This window comes from Elaeis guineensis, chromosome 2, assembly GCF_000442705.2.
Source record: "Elaeis guineensis isolate ETL-2024a chromosome 2, EG11, whole genome shotgun sequence".
Taxonomy (NCBI): domain Eukaryota; kingdom Viridiplantae; phylum Streptophyta; class Magnoliopsida; order Arecales; family Arecaceae; genus Elaeis; species Elaeis guineensis.
Genome location: NC_025994.2, coordinates 67,717,500 through 67,738,193, shown reverse-complemented (window position 1 = coordinate 67,738,193; position 20,694 = coordinate 67,717,500). Strand labels below are relative to the sequence as shown.

Sequence of the window (20,694 nt, the reverse complement as noted above, 5' to 3'; positions counted from 1 at the left end):
CAAGTACTAACATCACTAAACCTGTCCAAGGCCCCACCTTGTCAAGCAATCAGAGCTTACAAGATTTACTTTGGTTTGAGAAAAAATTAGATTAATAACAGTGCATTCATAAGCAAACATTTCCCAAGTTCACACTTCTTTTCATAACTCATTTTTTCAAATGAAGCAAGTGGAATTTACACTCCTTTTCTCTCTCTCACACAAACACAAAAGAAAAAAAGAGTACATCAGACATTTAGAAAAAAAATTCAAATGCATGGAGAGCAGATCAAGCTTGGAAACAATAGCACAGCAGCTTCTTTCTATTTAGGTGGAATCTTGATTTTGATTAGTAGATCACTTAAAGACTTGATACATGGATCTTTTTGAGGCTTGAAATTGTAAGATGAAGATGTTAATGATTTTTTTGATATTCATTTCAAACTGAACACAGTGTAGATAGCATCTATGCTGGTAAAGTAGTTTTCGAGGTGTGACAAATCATTTTTTCCTAGTTGAGAAAAGTAGATTCAGTGAATTATATCCTAAGGCAAGTAAAAAATGAAGATATTGTAGACAAGATCACCTGGAGAACTTATCCTCTGGATTTCTTGAAGTGTTGGTTCTTGTTGACACACGTTCACAAGTCATTTTGGTTTTGCCATGTTTCTTTTTCTGACAAAATCATGTTTTAGAAGTATCAGCAAATTCAATGGAAGTGATCATGTATGAGTTTTTATTTGTTAATTGTGCTTCATGACCTTTATATGAAATAGCTGCTTAGAAGATGCTTAATTTGAATATCTGATGCTTAGTATGTGGCAAACATCAATAAGGTGTTATGTGCTATGACATGATAAGGGCATTCCTGAGCTTCTTGCGAGGTTTCCACTTGGCCCAAAGTTTACATTGTTTCGAGGTGGGTCTCATGTCTGACATTCCAAAATGGATATCTAGGCCTGGATCTGGCTATTTGTACGAATTTCATATTTTATTACTTAACTTTAGCTGCTAATTTTTTTGTTGGAATTATCTGAAAAATATACATAAAATGGTGTATATAGTAGTATTTTCAGACAATTCCTTCCCGCAAATAAATGCCATAACATTGCTGTTGGGCTTCTCAAAATAATTATTCTTGGGCTTTCAGAAGATTGCTTCACGAGCTTCCCCTGGTCAAAAATATAGTGGTGTAAATGTGTTCCTCCAGAATCAAATAATCAGGTAACTGGTTGTTGTTGAATCATGTATTGTGCATGTGCCTAAGAGGGATCACCACTATAAAACACCCGAAACAGAGACATTGATGCTAATCATAGATGCTGCAGTTAGTTTCCTTCTTTGGAAATTCTACTAAATTGTTGTGTTCTGTATCATAACTTGCTTAGTTCTTTGTGATCTAGGTGAATGTCTTCTATTGGATAAAAAACGAATGTCTGATGATGACAAAAGAAATGTTGTCCAAATAACAAGTTCCTTCAAGTCAGGGCATTCAAATTTCATTGCTTGTTGGAGAAAGTCTCGTTCACATTTCATGGTGTGTATCACTTTTAAATTCTATGCAATCATTTCTGGTTTACATTTTCTCATCATTGTGCATGTTGCTACCCAGCCAAAGAGGGAAAAGAGACAATGCATTTCCATCTTTCCAACTAAAATCTCTTTCCAGCATGTCTTACATTAAAGTGGACTACTACCTCTAATTGGAAATATTATGATCTCATCTAGCACTATAGCATATATTAGTCTATTGTCAGGAAGCTTGACTAATAATGCTATTTTGTAAATGCAGAGTGTCTTGGTACAATACAGTGTTTATGAGGTCTTGCTGATCTCTTCATATAACGCAACACTGTAAATAAAGAAGAAGGTCTCTAAAGTTTCATCTTTTTTGTTTTTGAATCCAAAAATTCAATTGTGATGCACATAAGAAGAAGCAAATCAATTTGGAGAAGAACTAATCTCTTGACTTGAATTACTGAAGAATATCTCACTCCAGCTAAAACATCAATAAGGAATAAATTCTGTGCCCATTAGTAAATTTTGAGACATCTTTTTTGTGATATATGTTAATTAAATAACCCATACTGAAGAAACCAAAGATGACAAGGTTGGCTTTGACCAGTTACACACTTCTACTTGGCATCCAAATGCCAAATAGTGCTTCCTAGACAGGCATCGACTCGCTACAACCAGGAATGTTTCTATAAATAATTTAACTATAAAATTGCTGCTAACATATTAAGACTTCTGGAACATCAAAACTTCTTTTGGATGCATGTCTGCCTGGATGGAACTAAATTCATTTATATGTGTTGATTCTTCTTGGTTTTGTGGCTAATCTGAATTATATCCACTCTTGGGGCACCACATCCTAGATAGGACAATGCAAACATGCTTATTCTTTCAATGCTGGTCCTCCAATGTCCTAGATTGCTCCATATTTGTGCTATAAACTGTCCTATAATTAACCGACAGCAAACAGATGCTTCATAGACGTTTTGTACTTAATCCTGGCCTGAACTGTGATGGAAATTTGCAAATGCAGTACAGATGATTTCAAGTTTTCTTCAGTTGTGTTTAGGCTATGGACTTGTTAGTTGACTAAATTAGATTTTTTTATTGTCATTATTGTCTTAAAACTTTTAAAATTTACTAACAATTCCATTATTGCTTTGATTGTAAAATTAATATGCATGTTGAGTTGACTTTGTCTTGCCCCTTCCTGTTTAGCTGATAGGATTTTATTACTTTCTTCAGATGAATTAATAAAATTTGCAATTTGCGCCCCCCACCACCTCTACTCTTTTCTGGATGCGTGTGTGCATATATTCACAAATTCCTCCCCATATAAACACAAATTCCTCCCCTCAATGCTTCTTTCTGTTGTTGCTATAACCAAAAGTTCATATGCTATGATTTTGGATTTCAGACAGTTCCAAGTTATCTTGCGCGGGAGCATAAACTGAAGATGAAGAAGCAGACAATCCTTCATGATCCCTGCGGGAAGTCATGGCAGGTTAAAATCCGTGAGCGGGCAGATGGCCGTGTGGTCCTGGCAACTGGGTGGCATGAGTTCTCAAAAGGTAATCACTTGAAAGAGGGTGACACATGCGTGTTTGAGTTCATCCGAGGTGGCAATGCAATACAAGTACATATTTACAGGAAGGATGAGTCTAATACCACTGCTGGTAATGGTCTGAAGGAAGAAATCAATGATCAAAAACAAACCCTCAATTGTTCTCTAACACTATTATCTTAATGGTTTTGTGGGAGGAACTGAAGGTTTTGCTTTGGTGCACCGCCATTTTGCTGTCACATACCTGTAAATGAGAGATCTTTTTTGACTTTATGCTATATGAGCTAGGTGTGATCCTGAAAATGTAAGCACTTGATAGTGTAAATAGAGTTAGTTCTTGGTAACCTGCTCTAAATTGAAGTGCAATAACTACTTGACCTGTGGTATTGAGGTGTTGCGAGGGCCAATAGATGTAATTTGTTTCTTCTTCCTTGGTGCATTGGTAATCTGGAAAAGCATTCGAGGTTGGGCTTTTATTATCAAGATTTGCTTAGAGATGAGCATGTGCATGACTCGTTGGCATGGAATTTTGGAGTCTAATCAGATAGTTTATAAAGTGGGTGATTTTTGGTGCCATGGTAAGATTTTGCTTCATTATGATCTGGATGTCAGATGTCATGGGTTAGATGGAGACAGTCTCTCTGCATGCTTAGGTACTGGTGCACTGAAATGTTTCATGACTGAATAAATCAGTGCCAATTTGATGATGACATTTTAAACCTTGAGATGCATGCTGGATGCCTTGGCTGTGAATGTATATTAAAGCCACCATCCAGGGCGTGTCTCAAAGGTGCATTTGATGACTCTTTTAGCCACTGGATGCATGTATCCTTGCTAACCAAAGAGCCAAACCTGCTTCTATAGCAAATGGATCACTTTATCAATTAGTCAGCAGAAACTTTGATCCAATGACCAACAAGAAATGGGAAAAAGGGGTAAAGCTATAGCCAGGTTCAGATTAATGACTGTTGTAACCATAACGTCGGCTGTCATTTAGTTGTTATCTTATGACAATGAGTGATATATGACAGGAAAAAATTGATAAACATTGAGACAACGATATAATCATTAATTTTTTTCCCAATCTCTTCCTGTTATTTTTCAGCTGTCACAGCAGCTAGTATTGAAAAATGGTGAAAAATAGCAAGAATGTTGCTCAGCTAAAACTTTTTCATGCTTGAGGGCCTATTTAGATGCCTAGATAATTTATCCTGGGTAAGTCCCCCATCTAACTAATTTTTTTAAAAAGAAAGAAGGCGTGCCATTTGAAAGAAATGGAAGCAACCGGAAGCTTATAGATCGAAGAATTTTATTATTGTGGTATAGAATGGAGGGCATCATTAGTCCTATATTGGTTAGAAGTCAAAAGAGACTTTGGCTTATATAAGTAGAAATCATTTTTTCCATATGAGGTACTTTTTGAAGGACAAAATCATGAGGTCTATGGGCTAGAGCAGATAATATCTCATGTGCTGAGTCATGAGCTCTTGGCTATAACAGTAGCGTGTCAGATAGAGGACCATCCTTTGCAATTGTGGGGCTTCTTCCGTCTGTAGAGCATCTTTAGTTTCACATTAGTTGTGAGTCAAGGAGAATTTTAATTTATATAGGGAGAGACCATTCTTCCTATGTGAGGTACTTTTTGAAAGATAAAATTATGAGACTCATGGGCTAGAGTAGACAATACCTCGCATGTCGAGCCATGAGCTCTTGGTCACAACACACTCATAAAAATAAGAATAGTGGATTTGTTCTAAGTGGTGATTTCCAACATCCCAATTTATTTGGAAATTTTCATATCCAAGTTTGTCTTTGGAAAAGCATTCCCTTTTGATTATGTGGATACTTCAATCGTAGTGTTCTTTTTTATTTTTTGTAAATCAAATTTTATTATATCCATCTAGTGTGAATGCATCTATGAGAATTAGAAAATAAAATATACAAAAATTCAGAAGAAACAACTATCACAATAGTTCACAATATAGTTCTAGTGTAACTAGCCACATCTGTTGCCATCTAATTTACTATACTATTATGGGGTATTTGGTTCATAATCGGAATCAGAATAAGAAATAGGAATTAGAATTGGAATGGCTTGGAATCGTATTTGAAATGGCCAAATCTCCCTAAGCGTTTGGTTCGTGATCGGAATCGGAATTGGAATTGAAATTGGAATGAAAAATTGAATCTATAGAGAAGAGTAGGGATTGAGTTCTATATAGATTGCGCCATTCCCATTCCACCTCGGAATCAGAATCGAAATAGGACTCCTTCCAACCAAACAGTTGGAATGAGAATCATCCATTCCAATTCTGATTTCAGACCCCCACTCTCCCAATCAAATAATATATTCTATGCTTATCAAGGACATCCAAATATGGGGCTAATTTTACTGTAACAAAATATGGAGCTTGTGTAGATCTACCAAAAATATTAATCTAGCTACACAAATCTCAAAGGGACTGCATTGATGATCCAGATTATTCATTTTTCTATACAGATCTCAAAGCAATTACAAATTATCTAGATGTCCATTCACTTGCACAAATGGCCAAGCAACCTTAGATGTTCCAGATATTCATCTATCTACATGAATCTTAAAGCAACCAAGAGTGATCCAAATATTCCATCGCCTATATAGATTTCAAGGCAATCATGGATGATCTAAATGTTCATCTATCTACATGGATCTCAAAGCAACTATAGATGATCTAGATATTTATCCACCTGTATAGATCTCAAAGCAACCATAAATGATTCAAATATTTAGCCACATGCACAAATCTTAAAGCAACCATGGATGTTGTAGATATTCATTCGCTAGAATGGGTGTCAAAGTAATCATGGATGATCCAAATACTTATCCACTTGCATGAATTTCAAAGAAATTATAGATGATCTAGATATTCATCCATCTGCGCAGATCTCAAAGAAATCGTAAATGATATAGATATTTATTTAACTACACAGATGTCATAGCAATTATGGATGATTCAGATATTAATCTACTTGCATAGATCTCAACACAACCATAGGGATCTAGATGCTCATTCACCAACACAACTCTCAAAGCGATCAATAATGATTGATTATTCTATCATCTGCACAGCTCTCAAAGCAATCATGAATGATCCAAATATTCACTAATTGCTTTGAGATTTGTACAGGTGAATAAGCATCTAGATCATTTCTGGTTGCTTTGGGATCTGTGCAAGCGAATATATATCTGGATCATCTACCATTGCTTTGAGATATGAGAAGGTGGATGAATAATCCTGATCATTCATTAATTGCTTTGAAATCTATGTAGAAGGATGAATAATCTTGATTATTTATGCAATCACTTTAAGATTTGTGCAAGCAAATTTATATTCTAGATCATCTAGAGATTTATGTAGGTGGATGGCTAATCCTAGTCATACATTGATCGCTTTAAGATTTGTGCAGGTGGACGAATATCTGGATTACACATGATTTCTTTGAGATCTATATAGGCATATGAATTTGATAATTATGTAGACAAATAAATGTTTGGATCATCCATAGTTACTTCGCGATCTGTACAAATAGATAAATAATTCTAATCATCCATTGATCATCTTAAGATCTATGCAAATAGATGAATAATCTAGATCATCCCTACGTCACTTTGAGATTTGTGTGGATGGATGAATAATCTAGATCATTTATTAGTCATTTTGAGATCTATATAGATAGATGGGTGATCCTAGTCATGCACCGGTTGCTTTGAAATCTATGAAAAAAGATGGACAAAGTAATTTAGAATACTTTGAGATCTATGCGATGGATGATCCTACGGTGGATTTGCATCAATAAAGGTGAATCCTAACACCACCACACAATGGATATTTTTATGATATAAAAGACAGTTTGGCCATCTATAATTTTATATTATCATGTGGTGGTCACATGACACAATTATGTTAACAAAGATTAATGATAGGACTAGTTTAGAATTGATTGTAAATTTGATGGATCCGTTTGGAATGCTTTAAAGTTGAGGAGGTGTCTTTGAGATTGGTTCCAACTCGAAGGAGTGTCTCTATAATTTTTTTATTTTTTATCCTTGAATAAAGCTAATTTAAGGTGAAAGGGATAAATTACACTGTTGTTGTTAGGGCAAAATAAATTATACCGCTATTGCCAATAGCTGTGACCGGTCGTTTTGTTTCTACCAAAAATAGAAAACCAGTGGTTTTGTAAGTGGTCCATTATTTTAGAGTTTTGGTGCTACTAAATACCTAATTTGCAAACAGGTTAAAGGATAGGATAACGCATTTGTGGTAGCATGTTCCTTAAATAAAACATGTAACAGAATAGTCTAAAATGGTTGATCCCCGTTATTTTGATCAAACCATGGATAGTCACTGGTCAGGGATCAACAATGCCTAAGATATATACATGGAAGAAGAATTATTCCTATATTTCACCCCGCTTTTATTATTGACATGACCAAAATACCTCTCCATCAGCAAAAGAAATCACAAACAGCAAGATTTTTTATCTTTCAATCCAACATTAAAAAGTATAACCGTGAGCTAAAATCTATTTACCAAAAAACCAAAAACTTATCTTAGCTTAACCCATCTTATCCTGGCGGAATTATTATATATTCGTCTAAGATAACTAATTATTTCCAAATTTTTCTTTTCCCAAATAAATTAAAAAGAGGCAGACCTAACTTGTGATTTTGTCTCCAAGTGTCTACAATTTTAGACCTCCAATTTTCCCGGCCAGTATTTAAACTCTCATCCGAAGTAAGGATATAATAATCTCTCTGCCAGCCAACCATCCATCTGTTACCTTATCCAAAACTCCCCCTCCCTCCATCAAACAAAAGTCCTTTCCTCCCTACCGCCTTCTCTCCATTCCTTTAGCCTCAGCCACAAACATACACCAGGTAATCCACCATCCTTCTCTCCTTGTCAATTCCTTACTTCCAATTCTCTCCCCCCCCCCCCCCCCCCCCACCTAATCATAGAATCCAAGTTTTATACTCTCAGAACTAATAACATAGTATATGCTGCAGATTGTGGGCTCTCTCAGAGATGGCAGCTCTCTATCCAACAACACTCCCGGCAGCTGCTGTCTCATGCTCGAGCAGCCTGAACTCCTCAATGAGAAAGAAGTCCAGTGTGGTGTACATCGAAGGGCTGAACTCCTTTGGAGGACTCAAAGCTCACAACAAAGTTTCCAATCTTGGCCTTCCGGCTTGCACCGCCCAGTCCTTCGCCATGGCTGTGAGCACTCTCAAGTCCTCATCTCAGGGAAAGAAGGGGAAAGGTGGAGCTCTCTCTTCCACCTGCAGTGCTGCGTCTGAGATCTTTAAGATTGCAGCGATCATGAATGGCCTTGTGTTGATCGGGGTGGCCGTGGGCTTCGTTCTTCTTCGAGTGGAAGCAACTTTGGAGGAAGAGGAGTAGAGGGATGGCAAGTTTGTTTCTTTCAATATAGTCGTTCTTATTTTCGTTTGGAAGTTTGGGGCTGAATTATATATTCGGTTGGAACCATTAATTAAGATTGGTTGAAAGATTGAAATTTGATTAAAGGCAGTTTAAGTTAATCTCTGCACTGTTTTTCTTGGTAAAGTTCTGTTGTTTTACAGAGAATGGTTATGTCGGAGGATAACGTTAATGATGCGGAAGTTTTTGTTTTTCAGGTGGTTACATTGTTCCAAGTTACTCCATAGTTAAAAGACATGAAATTAAATAAGCTCATTTATAAGTAATTTGCCAACTTAGCAATGCCACTTCTGTTGATTGGAATGGCAATCAGGAGAGTTTTCCGAATATCCGACCAATTCCAAATCTTAACAGGGCATGCTTAGTAAAACTCTATAAGATTTGAAAAAGATTGGTGATTTAAAACTAAAAAGCTTAATTATATGTAAAATCTTAAATTTTTTGAAGATTTTTAATTTCATCCTAAATTTTTATTTAGTGCAATCAAGTTATCAAACTTTTAAATTTTTTCAATTCGAATCCTAGTTGTGATTTTCATCAGCCTATCATGATGGAGTTATGACATGGCTTATTTATATGGCAAAAATCTATTTATGTGGCAAAAAATGATGATGGGATAGAATGGTGGCTTTTATTCTCCAAATTAGCCCTTCTTCAATTAGGGTTTTGACTTAGAAATTTTCTTCCTCCTCATCCTCCCCCTCCTCTTCATCTTCAACCCCAAATGGCAAAAAAGTGAATGCAATTAGGGGTGTATATGGTCTGATTTGGTCTGATTTGGAGATATTCTTAAATCAAACCAGTAAATTACGGTTTACTAATTTTACCGACCAAACTAAACTACTTTGTCACTCACATCAAATCAGACTAGACCAGATCGATGAACTACGGTTGGTTTGGTTTGATTGACGGTTTGATATATTGTAACACAGAAAATAAAAAATTTTGAGAAAGAAAAATATTCTAGTCAAATAAAGACTGAAATTACCAGGATAGCTTTCGGATCAATATATAACTCCGATTTTTAAAATACATTAAAAGTAAAGATTATGTCTATAGCCAATCAAAAGCTAGGCTCTATTTTAGAATTTATGTATTAGTATATATATGCATACATATTACGGTTTACGGTTTAGTCTGGTCTAATATTTTTGCAAAATCAGACCAAATCGTTAAACTATTTTATATGAAAATTATAAACCAAACTAAACTATTTTGGCTTTCGAACCATATCATACTGATAAAAATGATTTAGTCTGATTTGATTTAACAGTTTAAACTATTTAGTGAACACCCCTAAACATAATCTTGGAGACCTCCGACATCACCTTGGTAGTCAACATCATCAAGATCCCGCTCTTGAACTTTCCATTGATCTCGGCAAAATTGCTTTGGATTTCGATGATTCTCGATGGCTCCATTACAGCAGCCTCACCAGAATACTTGTAGGTCATGAGATCGGAATAATTGGAACTCCGGTCGTGATCGAAGGGCGAAGAATCCATCTCCAGAGGGTTGGGGTTTAAGGAAGCCGGTGGGGGGGCGAGGAAGGAGGCTACGCCCCAGAATTAACGGGTTAGGTTTTTGGTGAGCTCGAAGAGGTCCTCTTTGACACCCTTCGTCGGGTTCCAAGCTCTATGGGACGGTCCTCATCGGATTATTCCGCTTCTTTGGATGGCAACTCTTAGGACAATCTCTCAAGCTTCTCCTTTTTCTTCTCCTCGTCATTATCATCACCATTATCAGAACTCAATGAACTCACGACAGACCTCACCAACCATGATATTTTCATCTTCCTCCTCTACTTTTTGTTCAATACGGGGAAGGGAAGCATTGACCAGAAGGCATATGAAGTTTTTTATACAGCTGCTGTGGTGGATAGGGAACATGGTTTAAGTATTGATTTTTGCTACATAAACAGATTTTTGCCATATAAATAAGCCACATCATAACTCCGTCACAGCAAACCAATGAAAGTTATAATCAGAGTTCGAATTGAAAAAAATTAAAAATTTGATGATCTGATTGCACTAAATAAAAATTTAGAATGAAATTAAAATTTTTTAAAAAAATTTAAAATTTAAGCATAATTAAGCCAAATTAAAACTCATTACTAGGTGGGATGGATTTGGAATTTGACTATCTGAATCTGATTATATATAATATACATATTTTTTATAAAATTATATAAAAATACATATGCAAGAAAGAGGTGAGAGGATTTGAATCCAAAACCTCTAGGACACCTAATCTCTATCGCATGTTATAAATTTAGTTTAATATATTATTAGTTATATTAATAATTTTATTTGATATTAATTATATTCATATCATTATGCAAAAATCTTTCCTTCTGTCCTTCTCTCTCTTTTTATTTTTTATAATTTTGAATCGAATGCTCAACCCAGTCCGAGTAATAGACCGAACAAAGGTTAATCGGATGAGTTCAGATGCCTGACAAATTTACTATGTTTTGATGGGATTGGTTCAAAATTTTCAGATAAACTTTTAAACGGATTTGCGATAGATTTGAATGGTATTATTAATAAAACTTATTAGATGACTTTTAAAGCTGATCAGAGATGATAGTGGCGTTCCCAGCGCACCACTCCCAAAAAAGAAAAAACAAAGACAAACAAAAACCGCATCATTACATACCCATTCCAGAAGGTGACCCTATTACGTTTAAGAAAGCTATTCAACAACTCGGTAAAGGATCAGAGAACCATTATTCTTTTTTTGAAACCAACTTGGATGAGCCAAGGATATGATATAGCCATACATTTCATAAAACCACAAAATCAAATGAAACTTTATAACCTGAGGTGCAGGCAATCAATTACAATGCTGTCGCAATACCTGAATAATTTTACTTAACCCACTCAACATAGCTAAAGACATGATCAAAAGCGACTCTTGAATTACACTACAATGTATCTGGAAGTAGAGGCTGCGCTTGCTCCATGGTGCATTCAGCTGAAGCAGAGAATTAAAGTAATATCAAAAAGATATGTCGAAAGAGCAGGCCTAGACACCGCAAGCATGCCTACTGAAGTTTCTTTCGCTTCATTTCTGGGTAAATAGATTCAAAGGTAGCGGATAACCTTTCCCGAACCAAATAACTCAACCAGCGACAATCTCCACTTGTTAGGCCGGTCTCTGACAAGCAGAAAAAAGCTGCCAACTGAGGAAGGCCATCATCAAAGAGGAGAATAATTCAAAGCCCACCGCCTTTGCAGGCTGCCATCCCAAAGCTCTTCTCAAATAGCTGCAAGATCCATGGACTCTTCAATATATTCACAAACATATATGCCAACTGAAATGGACGGAAATCTAATGCCTACAAAGTCAGGCATGATCATATTACATACCACAAGGATTAACACATATGAAGTAGTATGCAGCCTGAATAAAATCGAGATGCATCTATCAGTGCAAATCATGATGAAGAATGTAACAGAGATATAGAAAAGTAATGCTGCCTTTATTATCGAGAAGTAATGTAGAATACATATGCAACTAATTAGTTGCCTGAACCATGCTCCATACACCCAACTGCCAAGGGTCAATTGCAAAGAAAGTATTTCAATTGCTTTTGTGAATTATCAGTTTTACTCCTTACAATGGAATTGTCCACATCAAATTTGAAAGAGGTAACAGATCTCAAAACTTTAATATGGCTTCCAGGGAGTAAGACATCTCTAAGTGGGTATAATCCTGGTCTGAGATATTACGGTGAAAGAAAATGTGACTGCAATAATTGGAAGTTATCTGGAATCACACATTTGGATCTGTGAGGAAGATTTTTAGGTAGTCCAACCAGGATATGTCATCATGGAATATCACTACCAATGGCTAAAGCACTAACCAACTAAGTCGCACCAGCTGGCCCACAAGAATTCCAAATGTCTTTGATCACCACATTGTTGTAATAAATAAATACTTTCCATCACTCCTGTTGACAGTAAACTTCAATTGATTATGAACATGCATGCTTGAAATTGTAGTTTCAGAAACATTTATATGCATCAGACATGGGTACAGAAGCTCTGACAGTAGAGCTATGGCACTATTTCATATGCATTCTCAGCACATAATTATAACATAAGAAAGTGAAGAGCCTCTCACCAATCTAGTCCATCACCCAATCCATTTGAAAAATTGTAGGAAACGTGGATCATGCCAGTTAAACCACCAAATGCTTATATAAGACAAGGAATCAACTAGATCTGGATTAAACATGAGCTCTTAGAGGGATTAAAGCAAAATGATCACACCACAAAATAATATTTTTTAAAAAAATACATACCAATACTTCAAGTTTTAAGGGCATATTTTGAATCACACTATTAATCCTAAGAACCATAACCAATGAGCCTTGTCCAATCGATTTGAGGTCAGCTTCATAACTTCACTCATTTTTTGAGTTGTCAAATCCACTCTCGTATGTGCAATTCTAATAGCCCTAGACCCAAGCATCCAATTCTAATAGCAAGTTCATCTTTATTGTTAAACCTGACCAGCTAGCGTATCTCAATCATTTGTCCTTGTGTTTCAAAATTTTCAACTGCAAGTCCTAAGCTTCCTCTAAGCAATTCATATCTATGCATTTATCATCCACATGCCCACCTTTGCGTTCTCATCTTTGCTGTATTTCTTCAGTGTCCAGAACTTGTACCACACATATGTTACCAACGTTTCCTCTATAGGCAAATATCTTTAGATTTCAGACATGAGCTTTTGGTGCCTAAATTTGATGATGTTGTTGAAAATTTGACCATATCTATCCCAGTCCCTATACCTTATTGGATTAGATTTTTCTTAATAGGGAAAAGAAATAATCCTGCAAACAGACACACACAGAGACAAATATACATTTATAAGTTTGCATCTAAAAACTAGATCCTTATACCACCATTTCCTTCAACACAGAAATTGTGATGGTCACTTCACTTTTTGGAATTTAAAAGTTTAAAAATTAACATGTATATCCTAGCATGCTAACATGGATTATCCACAATGGTTGACATAGATAGGTCAATATTCCTATATTTCCTCCCTTTTTTTTTTACATAAAGTTAACAAATGAGCTTTGTCCAAACTATTTCAAAACAACCTTATTAATGCTCATTCGCCTATAATTCCTATTAGGGGCTAGTGGGCTACCTATGGCGTTATTGCGAGCTTTTCTATGCTTTCTCACAACTTCCAGTCATGTTAACTTAGGTCTTCACCTTCTTTCCTAGGTTTGTTGACGAGTATGGAATTAAGATTCTTTTCATACTCTAAATGGGGTTTACAACTTGTGATCAATCTGATGATTATTCTTCTACTTTTATACCTTTTACATCTATTAGATAAAAATATGATTTAATATAAATTTCAAGATCCAAATTAAACTTGCTGGAAAAAAGAAAATTACACTTGGTCTGCAACGAGGGAGGCATATTCAATGCAAAATGCTGTAAGCCAAAAGACTAGGACCACAATCAGCCCAAAGGTACAAACCAGAGGTAATCAAACTAAAGTTATGAAATGCAAGCTTAAGCTCAAGCAACCTTAACCACAGGCAAGTTTCTAGCTATCATTGTCCCAACCAAAGGGCACAAACTACAAAGACAAAGAAACGGTGATCCACCTTAGTGTTTCTCGCAAACAGTAAGCTGAGATTATAATGGAGTCCATGATTTTTAGCTTCTAAGGTAAACAAGGACAAGTGTACCTTCCACATAATGGATGTTAATGGTACATAAGAACCTTGATGAACAAAGCAGAATGGTGAACAAATCTCATCAGTCATACATTGTTGAATAATATTCATGGCATTCTATAAATAAGCCTGGAACCAGGAAACATTGGGTTATCCCTCTTGCCCAAGCATGGCCTCCACAAAAAAATGGGTTTTGGCCTGGCCAAAGCCTGGAAAATAATTCCAAAATCCAGCCCAAGCCTAAGCCAAACCACAGATGGCCCTAACCTAAATAAGCTTGACTACTTCTAAGGGCGGTGACAAGGATGGCAGTGGTGGGGCAGTCACAATGGAGGGTGAGGTTGTGGAAGAAGGAATCGAAGTGGTGAAGGGCCTGGGTGGGTCAACAAACATAAGCAAGGCTGTTGAGGTGATGTAGATGGAGCGAGGGCAGGTAAAGCAGTGAAACTCGGAGGAGGTTGGCAACAGCTTGGGAGGTGGATGAGGGAGAGGGACACATCAGTGGGGAGTTTGGGAAGGAGAGGTCAAGGACGTGACAAAGAGGAGGTCCAGGGCGATAAGGCCAGCATCAAGGAGAGTTCAAGGACGTGAAGGAGCAGGATGTTGAAGATATTGAAGAAGTGGAGGGAGAGGGGAGCCGAGGGGCAAAAAGAGTGGTGATACTTACTCTGGCTGTGCCTTTCAATACCACCGCACCATCCACCCTCTGCCTCACAAGATGGCTAACCAACTAGGTTATGGACTTGGGGGAGATTACGGCATTCACATGAAGAGTTAAGCTCCAGGTTTTGAGTTAAGAATTAATCATAGAAAGGATAATCTAAAGATAAAATTAGGGGGTTAACTTGCCTGAAGGGATTAATCACAGTATTCGTGGGTTTTAGTGGGTCAGGGCTATGGGTTAAGAGTTCAGTCCAGGCATCCAACCAGGTTTGGTGTTAGGCTAGGCCAGCCCTAAACATGAATCTAGGCCGCCTAAACCCAAATTTAGCTTGAAGTTGGATCAAACTTTAGGCATGAGCCCAGCAAGAAGATTATTGGACCTAACCCAAAGCCTAACCTAAGGGCACCTAGCTCGACAGGCCCATTTCTAGCCCCATATACAAAGTACAAACTAGTGATGACTTATGAAAATTTTGGAGTATCATTAACTAAATATCTTTAGGATATAAAATGTCTAGTTATACTCACATAGCAATTTGATCTATGTTGCTTCATTCCCGAACTATGATCATGTTTTCAACAAGTACGAACGCAAGGAGAGATTAAAACCTGGTGATAGATGGCATTGTTGCAAGAACCCCCGCACATGCATAAATGATTGGAATCAAGATTCTGGGCTTGTTCTTCCTTAGCCACATCAAGGATCCTAGCGCAGCAAGGGACAAATTCAATACCTGAAATAAGACAAAATAATAGTTTATCAGGTAATGAAATTCAATAAAATGAACCAACAATATAATACTCTCAAATGTAGAAAGATATGTCTGTTTAGTAGACAGGATTACACAAAAAAGAAAAAAGAAAAAGATAACTGAATATACTATACAGTAAAGTTGATTCAAAAAATTACCCCCTCTTCATTAATATTCAGCTTTTTTTTTCTTATATGGAAGTTATTTATACAGTAACAACAGATTAGCTACCAGATTTTTTATTTTGATATGTTAATCCTGGCCAACAAGTAATATTGTGGTCATAAGTTATATCTGCTGATTGATTCCACAAAAATTATTGGTTCTAAGAAGTTGAGAAGGAATAGGAGATCAAACCAGATTAGCATTTGCTTCGAGGCCTTGAAATACGTATTCCCATGTAAATTCCAATCCTCTAGCTCCTACCCAAAGAGGTGCCAACCAGTGCAAAACAGAATCCGCAAAAGCCCAACCTGCAAATAGTCAGAAGCAATATCAGTGGTAAAAGATGCAATGGAGCCCCTGCTCAGAGGCAGGAAGATTGAATAGCTCATCAGCTTGTTTACCTGCTGAAACACCAGCATACAAATGAATATATCTATGAAACACTAATCACAAATGCAATGAAAAACAATTTAAGTCTTGTGATTTGTTCATTAGATATAAATAAACATGGCAGACACAATAACAAAATATGCATTCATGATAAAATAGACATTGGAAATAACAGCTAGGACTATACGACTATCAGATTGAATGATTGCAGGGATGTCTAACCCACCTAGTCCAACAGCCTGAAATTTATGATTTTGAGAGATGTTTCTGTGAGTCAACTGTGTCAATGCAAAATAAAGTCCAGCAACATCTATAAAATTGATCAATACTTTCAGCAGTTCCTAGAAAATGAAACAAATATCTCAGGATTTTTGCAAGAAAAATTCATATGGAAAGTTCAAGTAACACAAACCCAAATGAAGACATTTTCCTGAACATGCCCAAACTACCTGATATGGATCAAAATTGCCATTCTCAGATTCTTTTAGAAAGGTTGCAAGGCAAACAAGCTGCAATTATGGAATAAACAATATTAGAAGTAATGAGAAACCTTCTACTGAACCAAATAAAGATTTGTAACCATTGGAGAAAATAAGTGATAAGTGATTGGTTCTTGAGTGGCTACAAAATCTGTGGAGTCAACAAAAGCCAAAACAAGATAATTTCACTACATCAACATCAGGGAAACAAACAAGGTAAGACTACAAACATGAATATATGAACACCTAAGCTAATTAATAACAATAAATACAAACATGAAAGGATTGGGAAACTATACAAATGACATAGATTTTAATGGCTTCCTTGAGCTCTGAGAAGAGTCCTTTGCAAATCATCAAACAAAAACTGAATCTGACTTCTTGGACAGGTCAACACCAGGCTGATAACAAGAAAAATTGCAAATACCATGGTTCTTCGTCAATCAAGTGAGTTAAATCAAAACTCTAAAATTTCATTTTCTCCAACTAAGGTTCAGTAAAATGCTGATCTGGAGAGATGAAGAAGCTCATGGCAAATACATATTCTCAATAAATCTGGCCACATTTGGAATTACTAAGCATTTATCACTTATCAGAAATAACATCCTTACATCACCATGTTTATATGTATCATGGGATATATTTTTCCTCCCTTCATATACTTACAAGGATATTAACAATGAATAATAGATTACAAACCTTCACTAGTGCTGTTCCAAGATAAACAGCAGCAGCTTTGGCAGAAGTTCCAATAGTATCATACTCTGATCTGCATTAAGACAAATAATTGGAATATAAACTGGTTATGCATTTCCTTCTGAAACTTTGACAATGGAAAAACCTAAAATAATGAAGAAACTAACTGGATAATTTAGGTGTTTTAATGTGCACAAGTATCTAATATGTCAACAAAATAAGGAAAACAAGAAAAAATACCACATATCACAAAAATTATTAACATAAGTTCTGATGATCAAAAACATGAGCATTGCCAAAACTAATTTGGCTTGTATCTGCAAGGCTCAAACTCTCATATTACTAGAGAAGTGCATAAGCTGATTGCATTATGAGGTTGAGATTTCTATGATGAGCTTCAACCATACCATCATGCACATCTGCATAATTATCATGTACCTTAGCAGAAATATAATAATCATTGTCAGATAAATACACACACACACACACATATGCATGCATGCAATTATAGCTATAAGTTATGACTTGAAACTTACTAAGAATCTATAGGTATCGAACCATCAAAAATAATTAAGATTAGTTAGTACTAAACTAGCCATGATTTATCCAATCCAGCACTTCAGTCTATTTTGTATGTTTCTGACAAGACTGAGTGGGCAAAAGGCATCCATTTCAAGGACTTAAGCACCGGTGCCTAGCTACCATACTGCACTATCTTTGTAACCTCTGAATACCATCATGTATGGACACATGGTACATTGCCTCTTTTTTTCTGTGCTAGAACCAAGAAGCATACTATGTGTAGGTACAATATATTATACCATAATGGTCTATTAAACTTGTGCAAATCAAGCCTAGCCAGACCTACCCAATTTTTGCCAAGATTGTTGCTAGGTTTCCAGCCTACCGGGCTATGGTGGGCCTCAAATTTTCAATCACAAATAAAATTGGGTCAGACTCAATCTTGCTATTTTTTTAACCCACCCTGATCTAATAAGCATTCCCCTCCTTAATCGCCATGCCTCTCTCCTTCATCCTTACCTCCCCCCCTCTCTCTCTCGACTGCACCTCTCTCCTCCATGCCCTACTTCTACGTCTGTTCCTCCTCCTCTCTCTCTTTCTCACTCTCTTAGCACCTCCCACCCAACCAACCACCACTCCTCTCTCTACCCCCCTCTTTGCCTCCTACCCAAGCCAGCCACCCTTCTCTCTCTCTCTCGCCCCCCCCCCCCCTCCCTCCCCTCCCCCTTCTACTCCTATGAAGCCCCATGGTTCAGCTTGGCCCCTCAAAAGCCACCGCTCTCTTACAAACACAAACTCATAACCTTGGGATTATTCGGGTAGTTGGCTTAGGCCCGAGCCTTAAAGTCTATATCGAGGGTTGGGCTTGGGCTTTGGATTTCAGACTTGAAGCTAGGTCCGTCTAGGCCACACCCTGGTCTGGAAAATTTTCATTGATACTAGACTCAAGTTTTGCTTGACTTGATGTATGCTCAAGTCCTGGTCCATGCTACAAGTTGCTAGTAATGGTACTCCAAGCCTTGCATATCCATGTCATCAGTTTAGCAAGTTACTTTATTGCACTACAATTTTCATATGTTCCCCTCTTTGCCATGCTAAACCTTCTTTTTTTTTTTTGGTGTGCATGTATGTCTTAGTTATTCACTTCAACTTTTCCACTTTTATTACACTTTCATCTTTTTTGATCGCACGGTGATGGAAATCTAATTCAAAAGGTCGAATATAAAAAACACCTATAAAAAATCAAAAGTCAACCCCGCCCCCCCCCCCCCCCCAAAAAAAAAAAAAAGAAAGGAAAATGAAAACAAACCACCCTCCCTTTTTCACTTTTTTCAACACCCATGTCTACTTATATTCTCTTGTCAATGAAACCCATTGGATAAGAACATCAAAGAACAAATCATGGAATTCAGATCCAACTTTTCAGGAATCATACATTTAAAACGAATATCATCATGAGATCACCTTAGCAAACCTAATACCCCGCATTTTCTCAAACACCCAATATGCGCAAACAACTATGCTTCAACAAATAACAATCCTTTGTTTATATAGCTAGATTTATTCCCCCAACAGCCCCAATATCTCTAACTGTACATCCTCCCTTAACACATATCTGCACTTTAGCCAACAGGAGAAGCAATGGTGCTGCATGAGTCAGCTATTTCTCTCCTTCATTACTTCAAGCCCAATTTTACTGTCAGGGAGGCGGGGATCAAATCCCACAACAGATGTGTAGTGTTGTATAATCAAATTGCCCGAAACAAATATGTGAAGAATCTTAACCACTGCAATCGACCAAATTCATGTAAACCAAATGCAAAAATCAACAGAGCTGATATCAAATTTCAACTGCACAAGGATGCCAATAACTTAAGCATGCAATCTAATTATATCATCGGTTTCAAATAATACCATGATGACATCGACTTAGCATCATCTCTCAGATCACAACTAGTTCCTAAATACGTTAGCATGATCACATATCTAAACATCTAGTTTTTTCTTCTTCTTTTTTTTCTTTTGTACGTCGAATCGAGATCTAACGATATCGATTCCAATCGTCGGTGGACGAATTCGGAGCAAAAAGATTGAAACCGAGATTGGGAGGGGTTTGTTGGAGAAGAGAAATCGGCTTTAGTGGATAATTTAAGGAGGGTTAATTTGAGGCGCCGGGGGGCTTACAGTGGAGTGGCGGAGTAGTAGACGGCGTGAGGGCCGAAGGTGAGGATGGCGCAGTTGAAGAAGTGGAACACCGTCATCCTCCGTTCTCTTCTCTCCTCCACGGTCGCTCGGTGGACGTCCCTCTCCGCCGAGTCACAAGCAACCAGAGAGAGAGCGGGGGTGTGGGGTTTGGTCAGCCCACGGCGGAGAAATCAGAAGCAGGACCAACACTAGGCGGGTTTGGTCAGATCTAGGGTTTCTAATCCGATTCAATCTTTATATCTCAATTCTAGTCCAATCTAATCTTGTTTTGGAGCCTCATTCAATGATGTTTAAAACTAATTAGGATTGGAGGCGGGTTAGATTGTGTTAAATCATGTTAATCGGATTGGAGCAGATTGAATAAAAATGAAAAATAAAAAATAATTTAAATTATTTTTGTTGTATTTAACCATTCATCCACATCTACGTGCACCGGATGCAACGCGTGTGTTTAACCACTTAATCATATCCTGTATCATTGCTCGGCTACTCAGTTTTGTTGATTTTTTCACATCTCGGCCCAAATGCAAGAGCCTTTTAGAAAGCTTCCTTTGATCTATTCATGGCAAGA

The 20,694-nt window shown here is 36.9% G+C and overlaps 2 protein-coding genes across 5 annotated transcripts; one reads left to right on the top strand and one right to left on the bottom strand.

The window, feature by feature from the left end:
• The first annotated feature begins 8,127 nt into the window (after nucleotides 1–8,127).
• On the top strand, nucleotides 8,128–8,768 carry LOC105034521 (uncharacterized). The gene is made up of 2 exons (XM_010909721.3): nucleotides 8,128–8,472; nucleotides 8,685–8,768. Exons 1-2 carry the CDS (start codon nucleotides 8,128–8,130, stop codon nucleotides 8,766–8,768), a joined length of 429 nt encoding a protein of 142 aa, XP_010908023.2.
• Nucleotides 8,769–11,255: 2,487 nt separating this feature from the next.
• On the bottom strand, nucleotides 11,256–20,352 carry LOC105034522 (uncharacterized). 4 transcript variants are annotated; one of them, XM_010909724.4, is made up of 8 exons: nucleotides 20,103–20,352; nucleotides 17,400–17,469; nucleotides 16,671–16,730; nucleotides 16,448–16,562; nucleotides 16,024–16,139; nucleotides 15,524–15,648; nucleotides 11,913–11,946; nucleotides 11,256–11,809 (listed from the first exon to the last, which is right to left on the bottom strand). In XM_010909724.4, exons 1-8 carry the CDS (start codon nucleotides 20,177–20,179, stop codon nucleotides 11,759–11,761), a joined length of 648 nt encoding a protein of 215 aa, XP_010908026.2. In that variant the 5' UTR covers nucleotides 20,180–20,352; the 3' UTR covers nucleotides 11,256–11,758. The 4 variants fall into 4 exon arrangements, 3 of the variants coding, with proteins under 3 accessions (XP_010908026.2, XP_010908024.2, XP_029117487.2); XR_830173.4 differs by lacking the exon at nucleotides 11,913–11,946 and having other exon boundaries at nucleotides 15,443–15,648; XM_010909722.4 differs by lacking the exon at nucleotides 11,913–11,946.
• Nucleotides 20,353–20,694: the final 342 nt, after the last annotated feature.

Coding starts and splice junctions, on each gene's coding strand:
- LOC105034521 (XM_010909721.3), top strand. CDS start 8,128: ATGGCAGCTCTCTATCCAACAACACTCCCGGCAGCTGCTGTCTCATGC. Junction 8,473..8,684: donor TGGGCTTCGTTCTTCTTCGA/GTGGAAGCAACT, acceptor GTTGTTTTACAG/AGAATGGTTATGTCGGAGGA.
- LOC105034522 (XM_010909722.4), bottom strand. CDS start 20,179: ATGACGGTGTTCCACTTCTTCAACTGCGCCATCCTCACCTTCGGCCCT. Junction 17,470..20,102: donor TACTACTCCGCCACTCCACT/GTAAGCCCCCCG, acceptor GTCTTAATGCAG/ATCAGAGTATGATACTATTG. Junction 16,731..17,399: donor TTGGAACAGCACTAGTGAAG/GTTTGTAATCTA, acceptor CCATAATTGCAG/CTTGTTTGCCTTGCAACCTT.